A 13852-nucleotide genomic window follows, 5' to 3' on the forward strand; every position below is an offset into this window, starting at 1 on the left:
CTTAGCACCAGGAAATGTAACTAGGAGCACATTATGCCTCTGACAACTAGAAATCCATTCCATAATGAATTTCCAATCAGAGGAGCAGTCACCATGGATATATTCAAATCAAATCTACTCAGAATGAGGAAGAACTGAATGAAAATGTTATAGTAAAAGGTGCTAATGAGCGTGAATTACCTTGACTACAACACAATAAAGATGGGGTCCCAGATCACAAAGTTAGAAGGACAATAAATATCAAGAAAAACAAATTTTCTGGGATTAGAAATCTAGTAAATTTATTGCAATGGGAGGAGTATGAAAATCAGTGCACGTGGAAATCCCTAGAAAGCACCATGACCAGGCTTGCAGGAATGGAGTTATTAATGAAACATGAATAAGACAAATAACTTTAGATATCAAGGTGTTTTGGGGGATCTATTCATGTTCTGTCACTGATTTCATTTAGCGCTGTGTAAGTAAAGCAGACTTGCACTACAGAGAAGCAAACTGGCCTTTAAAGAATGAAAAGGAAAGTAATAAAACTCACTCTATATGCTTAGCCACAAAGTGACAATTATTTGCTCTTGCAGGTTTTTATGCATAGGATATTTATAAAATGATTGCTGGCTTTACAAGATATCAAATTTGCCAGGAACTTACCCTGAGGGTTATTGACCTTGGTGGTTTCTGAGGAGGGTCTTCGTGAAGCCTGTCTCCCAGAGATGCCAAAATGCGTTTCCTGTGGCCAACCAAGCTGATTTTTAAAACCTGGGGGGAAAAAAGCACTCAGGTAAGAAAATTCATTAAAATCATTAAACAACCAGTCAGAAACAAAACCTTTTTTATCAACTTCTTAATAAATAAGTACTCTGCCCTGGTACAAGAGAGAGAGCATGAGAGAGAGAGAGTGAGAGCACACAAGCAGTGGGAGGTGTACAAAGATTAGCAGAGAGTGCTTCAGGTCAGAGGGGAGGATGCAGAGAGTAAAAAGAGGAGAGAATGGTATAGAATGGGGAAAACCCCACGCAAGTACAGTTATGGAAAGCGAAAACAAGAACAGCAGAGTAGAAATGAGAGAGAAATAAAAGAAAACAGAGAATTATAGACTGAATTCCACATGGAACAGTAGCAACAGAAAAAAATAAAATAAAACCAGCAAGTAAAGATTGGGGAAGAAATGATAGGAATGCAGACAAGAGTGAGCAATGGAGAATAAAGGGAGCACCTGAAATGGAGGTATAAAGGTGCTAGAAAAGTGTGAGTAGCTTTTCCTCCACAGCAGGCCTCCCTGCAAAGTCCCACAAGCTTATTATCTTCATATTATTCAAGATATATAGGAAATCAGTGAGACAAAATAGGCTGAGATGCCAGCAGTATGTAGGTGACACTCAGGTCTGCACTTACTTTACATCAAATGTAAACAGTGCCAAGATGGGAAAATTTCAGAAGACTGCAGGAGGGCAAACACAGATCCTGTCTTTAAAAAGGGGAACAAAGAGGACCCAGACAACTATAGCCTCATCAGCCTAACTTTAGCACTTGAAAAAAATAGTGGAACAAATTATTTAATAATCAGTTTGTAAGCACTTAAAGGGTAATGGTATGATAAGTAATAGCCAACACAGATTTGTCAAGAACTCATGCCTAACCAACCTAATTTCCTTCTCTGACAGGGTTATATGCCTAATGGATGAGGGAGAGGGACAAGCTGTGGACGGGATGTATGTTAATTTTAGTAAGCCTTTTGACACAAATCCCACATAATACTCTCAAAGGCAAACTAGGGAAAAGTAGGTGTGGGATGAAATTACTGCAGGAAGCAGTGCAGGTCAGGCCACTGCTTCCCACAGCTCCTATTGGCCAGGACTGGCAAACTGTGGTCACTGGGACCTGGAGGGCTCTGTGCCTGTGGACACTCAGGTAAACAAACCATCTGGTGATGAACTGCATGCAGCCTGTGGGCTGGAAGTTCTGCACCCTTGGATTAGATGATGTCTCAAGATCCCTTCCAGCCCTACATTTCTATGGATTACCATCTTTTTCAATGTCTAGGCATGAAGAACAACCCGAGAAACTGCTCCATGTTAAATCTCATCCAATGAATTTACTCTGGTCATGTTGCAGGAAGAGAGAGCATCTTCCCTTACTGAGGGCATTGTCCTCTGACTGTTAAGATGTTCTGTCTAGGAATGAGGCCAAAACATCCCCAAATGCTCACATTGGACTAAAAATGTAGCAGATTATTTGTGTAGCCCAATAGGTCACTCTGAACAGAACTCCAGTGCTCTGGTCTCTGTTGAATGAAAAGTCTAGTTCAAAGTCTCTGTCTCGATATTCAAAACTTTGCTAGGACTAATCCCATGGAATCTGAGAAATTGCCTTTCTCCACATGACCAGTGAAACTGATGACTAAGAAACATTAGCAGGATCACTAATTAATAAATCAGAACAGGAATGACTTGTGTGTCACTTTCTTTTCCTGTAGCTTCCTGCAACTAATGAACACCAAGATAGAAGAGGAATGAGTCCCATGGAACTGGAGGTGGATCTCCAAATAATTATGCTCTTTTGGAAAGAGTGGGCCTAATCTAAAAACCACACCAGTCTCAGAGTAGCAGGTGTGCCACTAAACCTGTTTCACATTTTATTCTTTCACGAAAATTGAATATTCCCATCAATCTGGATGTGGAAGGATTTGACAATGCATTTTACAGAAACATTATATTCGGCCAACAGGAAAATCTAATCACAGATTAGGAGCTAACCATTTTGTTAATGAAAAAGGCTTTGTTTTTGCCCTCGAAATGCCTTATGAGATTCCTCGTAATTGTCTTACTTGGGGTTTCAGTGATCATCTTCCTAACAGGAAATATTATCTGAAACCCTTATACATTTGAATTATAAGAAGAGACTTCAAAAGTTGATCTCAAAAATTGTTCTGTGTTAGGTTATTCCTTCAGTATTTAGCAAAAATGTCAAATATCAAAAATATGGATGAATAGTTTATAAGGGAATGAGGCCTAAGGCAGTGTAATATTACAAGCATCCTGATATTTCACACGTAAGAGATTTATACTTACTTGGTGCACACAGAAATCTAGTGCCCTTCAATATTTCCAAAATCAGGTAACACTGATAGACAAATATTGATTTCTACTGTCAATTAATAGCATCTCTATAGTTGTTATGCAATATAGCATTATGCAGTAAAGATTTAACATATTTCATACATGGCATGAAACGAGTTTTTGCAGTTTGGCTGTGATAAATCGTATAGCTTGTGTCATGACACTGCTCCAGTAGCTTAAGGCATTGCATAGCCTAATTTTTTTTATCAGAGACAAAAGATCATGTGTATGATATGACTTTTTCTTTGATGACAAACATACATGTCACAAAAGAGTTGCACGCCTCTACCACATTTTTAGATTAAGCATATCTGCCAGTGTAGTGAGTTTGCTTATACTTGGTGGTATAATAAGAACATAAGAATGGCCATACTGGGTCAGACCAAAGGTCCATCTAGCCCAGTATCCTGCCTGCCGACAGTGGCCAGTGCCAGGTGCCCCAGACGAGATGGACATGATCAAGCAAATTGTCCCCAGTCATCCTTCTCCAGACTTTGACAAAGAGGCCAGAGGCACCATTCCTTACCCTCTGGCTAATAGGCTTTTATGGACCTAACCTCCATGAATTTATCTAACTCTTTTTTAAACTCTGTTGTAATCCTAGCTTCCTCTGGCAAGGAGTTCCACAGGTTGACTGTGCTCTGTGTGAAGAACTTTCTTTTATTAATTTTAAACCTGCTACCCATTAATTTCATTTGGTGTCCTCTAGTTCTTATATTATGGGAACAAGTAAATCACTTTTCTTTATTCACCTTCTCCACACCACTCATGATTTAGTTGTAGCTAAATTAGCGCTTTGTAATATTTGAATTGTCATATTGTAATTGTATTATAATATAATTACAAGAAGAGTGCAGCTAGACATTTATCAAAAGAAAAATATAAGCACAGAGGTAAAGTAATATTATATTTATGTCTCCATATTCTCTAGTCATTCCATGAAGGAATGTCACAAATTCACAAAATATGACTAATATTTTGCATCTGGATTTCTGATTTTGCCGACAGATGTGAAAACACACACACACATATGTATCCTGATAACTGCCTGGGGACTACATACATATAAAATTATGTCTGCTGCAATTGGCATAAACTTACACAAGAATTTTTCCACCCAATCTGTCATTTTCTGATTAAATAATGTGATCTAATGGCATGCTTTTATAATCCTCTCCACTTTTGGTCAGACTAAAGCTTCTTTGGAGGACTACAAAGGCTAACAGAATTCAAGAAAACAAATCCTGAAAAATTATGAAATCTGGTGAACATTATGCAGGAACAGTTTAATAGGGTTGTCAGTATGCCTGAAGCATCTCACCTTGTGAGCAGGTATTGATCCTGCTGGAAAAAGGATAAGTGGGTTCTGCTGATTCACTGAGGGTATGTCTACACTACCCCGCTAGTTCGAACTAGCGGGGTAATGTAGGCATACCGCACTTGCAAATGAAGCCCGGGATTTGAATTTCCCGGGCTTCATTTGCATAAGCGGGGCGCCGCCATTTTTAAAACCCCGCTGGTTCGAACCCCGTGCAGCGCGGCTACACGGGGCACGAACTAGGTAGTTCGAACTAGGCTTCCTAGTTCGTGCCCCGTGTAGCCGCGCTGCACGGGGTTCGAACCAGCGGGGTTTTAAAAATGACGGCGCCCCGCTTATGCAAATGAAGCCCGGGAAATTCAAATCCCGGGCTTCATTTGCAAGTGCGGTATGCCTACATTACCCTCCTAGTTCGAACTAGGGGGGTAGTGTAGACATACCCTGAGTCAGGTAGCTAGCTCTTTACCCCATGCAGATCTCAAATAGGTGGGAACATTTCTCCAGTCCAGACCCTAAGAACATTCAATCCTTGGTAGCGGGCTTGAAAAGAATACTATGTTGCTTTTTATTTATTAATAAATCCAACCCCTAGAAAAGGGATGGGTTTTTATTCTACATAGTGTGTTGACTTCATTTTGGAATGGCTTGAAACAGGCACCTACTCACAGGGCAGCAGTACTGCAAGGAGGCTGGAGACTGACTCAGTTAAGAGGAAATGGAGTAAACAAAGCTCAGAATACTATTAGCATTTTACTAGTGGCAACATCAGTTCCTCCAGAATGTAAGCTTCATTTAATTAAAAATATGTTTCTAAGGCCTTAAGGTTGTAAAGGAAACCTTGTACATGTGAACCCTTGCATGGATGAACCAATCAGGTGCTGTCTTCCTGAGCCTGCAGATAAACATCTGAAACTCCAACTGAAATTCAACACTTAACTATTTTACTGCTGATCACTTTAGGTGAAACCATATGCTTTCTGGGATTGTGTGCAGATAATAAATTGAGTATCTTCACTCTTCCCCTGCCTCACAATGTGGCCCCTGGTTGGATAATACCAAACACCACCAGAATTAAGTGTCCAGAACCCCCATATCCTGCAGCAAAAGGTGTTTTTGAAACTCTCAAGGCTACAATTTTTGTGAAAAGGAAGAATTCAGGGAACAAAAATCAGCCAATGTGGAGTCACGAGGGTCTAAAAAGGAGTCCTGGAAATGTAAACATGAATTAGCTTTCAATCCATACCCATGGAATCAGTTTGGCAGTTGAAGGCATGTATAAATGATTCCTTCCTTACGTCTTCCCTGGAGATGCTCTTATGTGGCTGGGTGATGGGTACAGGGTTTAGTATTATAAGGACTTGGAAAAGTTAGACATCTACAAATTGCACAGCCTGGATAACAGAACTCCTGTCATAAAATGAACCCCCAAGAAAATACCTTGATAATTTTCCAGACATGATCATCCCATGGTATGGATTAAGTACAAACTATGTTACAACATTCTACATCTCACTGGCGTTGTAAAGAAAATTATCTGCCAAACCCTGAAAATCAGGCCTTGTCCACACTGGGACTTGTACAGTAATTGTATTTGTATCTATTTTCAAATATAGTTAAAACCAGGCTTGGTTGTAATTGCTTGTGGCAAACTCGAGTCATCTTAGTAAACCATTAGAGCACTGAGACATAACAGTTTCTGAATATGTGTGATAACCCCTTATACACAGCGGAACTTTAGGCACTTAAAGTATTAAAATATATTTTATATTTTTAAAATTTAAAGCATTTATATTCCTCTAGCGTGTATTTTAGGATATATTTTAAAACATTGTAGCACAGGATTCATGTCATAACGGTGTCTGACAAGGCAGAAGTAATAATACAGCAGTGTTTCCTAAAGAAAAATGGTAAGAAACTGAGGTATAGCAGTCCTGCCAGTGCACAAATTGGGCTTTCCTGATATATAATTTACCCAAAAAACTTGGCCGTAGGCTGAAAGTTGGTATCCATTGCATGGGCAAATCACTTTCATTTTACTGACAAGTAAAGATGGCCGAACTGTTAAACTTTGAACAACAGTTTCGGTACATATATAAACATAAAGCAATGCTGATAAAATTACACTGGGCCTCACTGCTCTGTCATGCTGAAAACTTGCTGCAGGGAATTAGAAACACAGGGAAAAACAGATGTTCAGTTTGCAAGGTTTCTTGTTAAACATTCTTTCCTTAAGGGGCTGCTGTCTGAGGCCCTTAGGATTTGCATAGAGTGAGACATTTCAACCCCAGGAATCCTAGGAACAGGTGAAGAAGGGAAGAAGGGACCAGTTAGATACATGGAAATTCAAGGAATTCTCTCAGCTGGCCCTCTCTCCCTCTTAGAAATATGGTGGCAGAGAAAAGAAATCTGCATGCTCCTGTATCTCCTCAGGAACAGCCACAGAGAATGCAAATTCCTATAGCTCCATGCTGTGCTAATTCCCAGTCACCTTTTTACTCAGGAATCCAACCAGCCTGAAAGGGATAGTATTGCAGAGTGGCAGTTGCTTATTCTTCCCCATCCTACACACAACCCCTACTCCAAAACATCAGGGGATCCTTTGCATGCTAAATGCAGTAGAAGGATCCTTGTATGCATGTATCATGTATGCATTTAAGAAAGGAATACTCTGGTCTGCTGAAATCTTGAAGTAAAAGAGCTGTTGCAACATAGATGGACACAAGACAACATTTCTGGATGCCCTTGTTTCAACAGAAGTCATTACTTCCATGCACATCAAGCTGGTAAGAGACTGGCTTATAAGTGATACAGGATATGTGTCATTATTATCCTACTGTATATATTAACCATTTGGAAACAGATGTCAAGTTGTCTTGGTAACAACAACATTCTACACAGACAGATGGTTGTCTAATAAATTCTCTTTCTATAAGTCAGTCATGAAGAAATGAGATAAATAATCTACCTGGAAAAAATAAGGCTCACATATAACTTAGTTTCAGAAGGGTAGCCAAGTTAGTCTGTAACAGGAAAAACTTAAAACACAACAAACAGTCTAGTAGCACTCATCTGAAGAAGTGGGTTGTGCCCATGAAAGCTCATGATACCATCTACATGTCTGGTTAGTCTTTAAAGTGCTACCAGACTATTTGTTGTTTTTTAAGTTTTTCGTATAACTTAGTGGCAGAACTGCCTTCTAGGGGTTCTGGAAGGCCAACAGGCTTATGTCTTCTTTAAGTATATGGAATTATGAGTCCTGATTCTGGTATCATCTGTGCTGGTGTAAATGAGAAATATGCCCACTGAAATCAGTGGAGTTGCACTGTTTTATAATCAGTGTAAAGCAGAATCAGATTCAGGCATCCTAGGTTTATTTTAGGGAACCTGAGCATTATCCTGTGTCACTGAAGTTACCGGAAGTTTTGCCATTGGAAAACCAATGAAAAATCTTCAGTATGTTCCCTAGGACTCATCCTGCCATCAACCCCATTTCAAAATTTTCATTAATTTTAATGGCAGGATCAGATGAGGCTTAAGAAAAATATGAGACTGTAAGAGCTTCATATTTTTCAGCTCTATATAAAAATAATACTGATGTTATGCTTGCAACTGATGATCCTTAATGTCACAATGAAAATTATTAGTTTCATTTCTTTATCATTGTCTTCTCCTAATCTCTATTAAATCAGACCTGGTCATTAAAGACTTTTACTATATCCCCTTATAACTGGTCTCAGTCTACACATTGATTCATACGTACCGAACAACTTTAACTTTAGTTTTTAATTAACACATTCATGGACTTTTTTAAACATCTTGATTTAATAGTTTGGTAAACCACAGATGTAAGAAACACACACACAAAGGTTTGTGTGTGTGTATGTGTGTAAAGTAACTTTTATTTTATCTGAGGTTTGCAAATAATATGGGATATTGAATATCATTTCTATCCCAGAATTATTACAATCACAATCAACTTGGTTGATTCAGAGACACAAAGCCAAAAACGATTTATCATTCTATTTAAACTGCTCTTAATGATGAACGGGTTATAGACACAAACAGAGAAATGCACTTCTCCCATCCTCACAAAGGCATATTATTCAGGCTCCGTGTGGGTGGAGTGGGTGCCGTTATGCAGGTGAACTCCAGCTCCCACTCAGTACTAGAGCGTGGGATTACTATGTCACTAATCCCTCTCACTGACTTCTGTTTGTGCCTGAGAATTGAAATAGTGGCTGCATCCACTCAGATCTGCATGTGCAGAGTAGAAAAGTTCATGGATCTGGAGAATCTCTTCTGGCCTACCCCTAAGGTAGGGCTTGCACAAAGAGCTACCTACCCCATTTTACCTTGCAGTATTATTTGTATAACAGTTCACCTAAAGCATAATTCATGTCACTGGCAATGTAGCCAATCCTACACCAGCGACAGGGAGCCACAAATCGTGAGTAGGCAGCACGGGTGGCCTTCCTTCACCTAGGTGCAGTGTTTCTCAAAGTGGTCCGCAAAACCACTCTGAGAAACCTGCTGACTGGCTGCTGTGGTTTGTTTATTTACCGGCTCAGCAGCCACTGAGCCTCGCAGTTCCCATTGGCTCTGTTTTGCCATTTGCTGCTTCCCGCAGCTCCCCTTGGCTGCAAACCGGGAACCGGAGCCAACGGGAGCTCTGTGGCTATGAAGCTGGTAAATAAACACACCAGAGAAGCCAGTTAACAGGTTTCTCAGTGTGGTTTCATGGACCACTTTGAGAAACACTGCTTTAGCGTGCCACAGCAGCCTGTACGTGACCCCACAGTCCCCCTGTCTGCCCCCTTCCCACACTCACCTCTTCCACACTAGGACATTGGAGTCCTCACTTCTTATTCCTCCCCCTCCCACCCAGCATGTTTGGAGGAGCCGGGAATTGCCTGATTTGCACTTCATCCTTGCTCCTTCCCCTCCATCCCAGAGCTTGAAGAGCCATGAACAGCTGATCAAGGCATTCCAGCTCTGGGAGGGAGAGTTAGGAGCAGGGATGGAGCGCAAATCAGGTGATTCGTGGCTCCTCTGAAAGTGCTGTGAGGGAGGAGTAGGAGTAGGAAGTGCAGGGCTTTGGTGCCCAAGTGCGTGAGAGGCACGCAGGAAAGGAGGGAAGCCAGAGGGTCCACTGGCCGAAGGTGGGCCTGCAGGTTGCCCACCACTGTCCTACATAATTCTTATTGATTCCAGGTAAAAGGAAAGAGAGTGTTCTATTAATAAGTGGTGTCTGAATTACTAAATAGAATTATATATTACAAGTACCAAAATTATTTTATACTGATGCTAATCATTCCAATGAACATCAAAGGGAGAAAATAATAATTTGGCATCCGATACAAAAATTGCAACTTTCTGTAGTTCACAGTTGTAATAAAAAGACACGTAATACACACAGAACAAAAATAATTATTTTTTAAGATCAGATAGTAACATTTTATAGTGAAAATATATTAAAATAGAAATGTGATTACGTAAGTTTGTTTTTACCTCATACAATTGTATATCATGGTAAAAATGGTAATTAAACATAATAAAAAATACAATATAGTGTTGAATACCACCTCCTAACATTAAAATTTTAATGCATACTATCAACATTCGGACATCTCACAAATCACTATAAATGCCATCTTCAATGAGCACAACAAAAGTCAAATATCAGACATTACAAATTTTATTAATAATCAGAATAAAGGCTTTTGAGAAACATTTTATTTAGGAGAGGTAGCTTCCATTTGTGGGTACATTTACATGTCAGACAGCTGTATGATTGAAAATCAAATGATTATTATATTTGAGAATTTTCAATGCAGTAAATGATCTTGTCTGTGAACCAAACTAAGCTTAACAGTATGGGCCCAAACTTTGCATGCTTTACGCAAGCAAAACTTCTCAGTGAAGATAACTTTAATCTACATTCAGGCTGTTTTGTGTTAGGCTGTGATGTGCAGAGAATAAAAAAACAAGTGTCATGTTTGTCCAAGAACTTGTCATTGTTACTCATCCTAACCTAAGTCTCTGAATTCAATATTTGATCAAACACTGAATTAATATTATACTGTAAGTGTAGTCACTTTACAAAGGAAGAGCTTAAAAATAAACATGTGATACTTGTTTGTATATTTTGAAAAAAGAATAATCCTCAACAATGGCAATATGCCAACATAGGGAAGTCACAGTGAAAAGAAGAGGGCCAGTATCATCCTCACATCTACCCCAAAGTATCACAGAAGTGTTCTTAGAAAATCGGCTGAACTACAGGAAGTAACTAGCTTGAAAGACAATGATCATCACTACCAGTTAATTTCATACATCACAGGCTGGCATCATGCTGTACTTCGACTCTGACTTTGTGAGCAGGAAGCACTGCGGGTGGGAGAAAACAGACTCGGTGAGCACAGCAGGATAGTTGGATTAACTCCACCAGGGGCAGTGAGGGGACAGTGAAAGCATTTCTCAAAATATCTTTTCCTTTCATGCCTCGAGGTGAGCGCAGGCAGGAACATTCTCAGAGCCAGAGGGGTTACGAATGGATACAAATAAAATGGCGAAAAATATTCATCCCTCAATAGCTAATGAAAGGTCTCCCCGGTAGCTCCAAGTAACATGACAAATAACAGATTTATGGCCTGCACGATTTGAGATAAACTGAAATCATATGGCCATTAAAATCATACACATCTTATGCAGATTTCTTCATTAAACATTCAACATTAGCATGGTGTAAGCAAAACAGTTTTGGTCGGGAAGCAAATTGGGAAGAAACTATTCAGAACTTACTGAAGTATTTTCAAAACGGGAGACTGATTGTGACTTACAATTAAGGCTGAGCTAACCTCTTTGGGTAATTAAAACGTAAAAGTACCCCAAATCTTTGGCTGTCCCTATGAAACTATATCTTTTAATTTTGAAAAATTTTACATATATGCCTTTTGCATTTTCTTGTGCTGCTAAGTTCTGGAAGACACACAGTGAGGGTGTGTCCATGCTGCATCGTTATTTTGAGATAACTAGCGTTATTTCAAAATAATGTGAGTGTCTACACAGCCATCCCGTTATTTCAAAATAATTTTGAAATAATGGACGGCTTATTCCGAAATCTGTAAACCTCATTCTATGAGGAATAACACCTCTTCCAAAATAGCTATTTCGAAAAAAGGTGTGTGTAGATGCTCCACTGCTGCTATTTTGAAATAGCCCCTCATCAGGGCCATTCTAAGTTATTCCTCCCCAGTGCCTCCTGGGGCTCTAAATCAAGATAGCATGTCTACATTAGGGAAGCCTACTTTGGACTAATTTTGAGGCTTCCCTGCAGTGTAGATGTGCTATTTTGGAATGACTATTCTGGAATAGCTTATTATGAAATAAGCGTGTAGTGGAGACATACTCTAAGAAGGGCTTTTCTTGGAGTATTTCTATCTAAGCCAAAATCACAAATTCATGGGTTATCATGGGAAAGCTTCCCTTTCAATCATTTCCAGACCCATTTTCTTTTATAAAATGTTACTGCAATGGGCTGTTATTGTGGAATGATGTAACAATCTTTCTGTCCGCTCTCCCCCGCCCTGTGCTCATTTTTGGGATCTTTTTCAGAGGTCTCTGGAAAAAAAACCTCTTAAATGGGGATAACTCTCATCTCTATGAAGCTGGTGTGAGAATGGTACGCATGTTTTGTTCCTCACTTTAGGCCCAGTCACTTCCTACTTCTCACCCTGTGCAGATCCTGAGAGCAAAGTTCCAGGAAGAAGGACACTGGCAGGGAGGCTGGCCCCAATCTTTCCTCACAGAAGAATCAAATCCATTATGTTAATTCTGCAATGAGCTCCGTATGGTTTGATTTCTGGATCTGAAGAGCGCTTCATAGGCTGCAGTGGGCCTAGGATTTCAGCTGGAACACCCAGTTGAAAAGGGACCTGGTGGCTCTACTGAGCACTGCTGAACAGGCAGTTAAATGTCTGGTTGGCACAGACCTAGTAGGCTTCCCACATGGGAACTGCACATGTCCCTCTGGCTCTTGGATGTAGGGGCAGCCACAGGAGCTGTGCACACTGCCTCCGCTTCAAGCACCGGCTCTGCAGCTTCCAATGACTGGTAACCCAGGCCAATGGGAAGTGTGGGGTGGTGCCTGTGTAACCCACACACCTAGGTTACGTCTAGACTACATGGCTCCGTCAACGGAGCTATGTAAAATAGTTTATTCGGCATAGTCAAAGATGCAGGGATTTAAATAATCACGAGGCATATTGGAGCAGTCGACAAAGTCTTCTTTTGTTGACCGTGCCATGTCTAGACTGCCGCGCTGTGCCGGATCAGCTGATCGTCAGCACAGTGCAGTGGCCATTTTAATTTTAACGAAGCAGGGATTATTTAAATCCCCGCTTCTTTGACTATGCTAAATAAACTATTTTACATAGCTCCATTGATGGAGCCATGTAGTCTAGACGTAGCCCTAGTGTGGTTACTGAGCAATGCAAGTGGTACCTAGACCACAGCAACAGTTAAGACCTCTACAGCATGGGCTGGGAGCCAGCTGGCTTTTAGCTCAGGGTATGTCTACACTACCCTCCTAGTTCGAACTAGGAGGGTAATGTATGCATACCGCACTTGCTAATGAAGCCCGGGATTTGAATTTCCCGGGCTTCATTAGCATAAGCGGGGAGCCGCCATTTTTAAATCCCCGCTGCTTCGAACCCCGTGTAGCGCGGCTACACGGGGCTCGAACTAGGTAGTTCGGACTAGGGTGCCTATTCCGAACTACCGGTACACCTCGTTTCACGAGGAGTACCGGTAGTTCGGAATAGGACCCTAGTCCGAACTACCTAGTTCGAGCCCCGTGTAGCCGCGCTACACGGGGTTCGAAGCAGCGGGGATTTAAAAATGGCGGCTCCCCGCTTATGCTAATGAAGCCCGGGAAATTCAAATCCCGGGCTTCATTAGCAAGTGCGGTATGCATACATTACCCCGCTAGTTCGAACTAGCGGGGTAGTGTAGACATACCCTCCGAAAATAGAGGCTCCTATACGCCGCTTCAGAGATCCCAGGTTCAAATCTGCATGGTGGTGGTTACACCTGCATCGGGGACAGTGTAAGAACTGCCTATGAACCAGAGAGACATTTCACTGTTCACAGGAGCCACCTGAATGAAGTAGGCCCACCTGGACTCTGAGTCCCCTAACCCACCCTCAATCCTTGGCCCAGCCCTGAGCCCCTCTTGCAGCAAAACTCCTTCCTGGAATCTGTATCCTCCTCCTATGCCCCAACTCCTTGACCCAGTTTTGAGCCTCCTCCTGCACTCAAAACCACTTATTCTAACCCAGAGCCACCCCACAAAGCCCAAACTCCTCATTACCAGAGCCAGCATTCCCAGTTGCAGTCTTCACCCCTTCCACGCTCTATCACC

At 41.1% G+C, this 13852-nt stretch overlaps 1 protein-coding gene across 10 annotated transcripts in view; it reads right to left on the reverse strand.

The window, feature by feature from the left end:
* ANKS1B (ankyrin repeat and sterile alpha motif domain containing 1B) overlaps positions 1-13852 on the reverse strand; it is an 821971-nt gene that overhangs the window by 80934 nt on the left and 727185 nt on the right. For all 10 annotated transcript variants that reach the window (XM_075933985.2, XM_075933942.2, XM_075933974.2 and 7 more), the window contains one exon: positions 646-753. In XM_075933985.2, the coding sequence (XP_075790100.2) occupies positions 646-753 (108 nt within the window). The remainder of the gene's footprint in view (positions 1-645; positions 754-13852) is intronic.

Source organism: Pelodiscus sinensis, chromosome 1, assembly GCF_052426305.1.
Source record: "Pelodiscus sinensis isolate ZL-2025 chromosome 1, ASM5242630v1, whole genome shotgun sequence".
NCBI classification, from domain to species: domain Eukaryota; kingdom Metazoa; phylum Chordata; order Testudines; family Trionychidae; genus Pelodiscus; species Pelodiscus sinensis.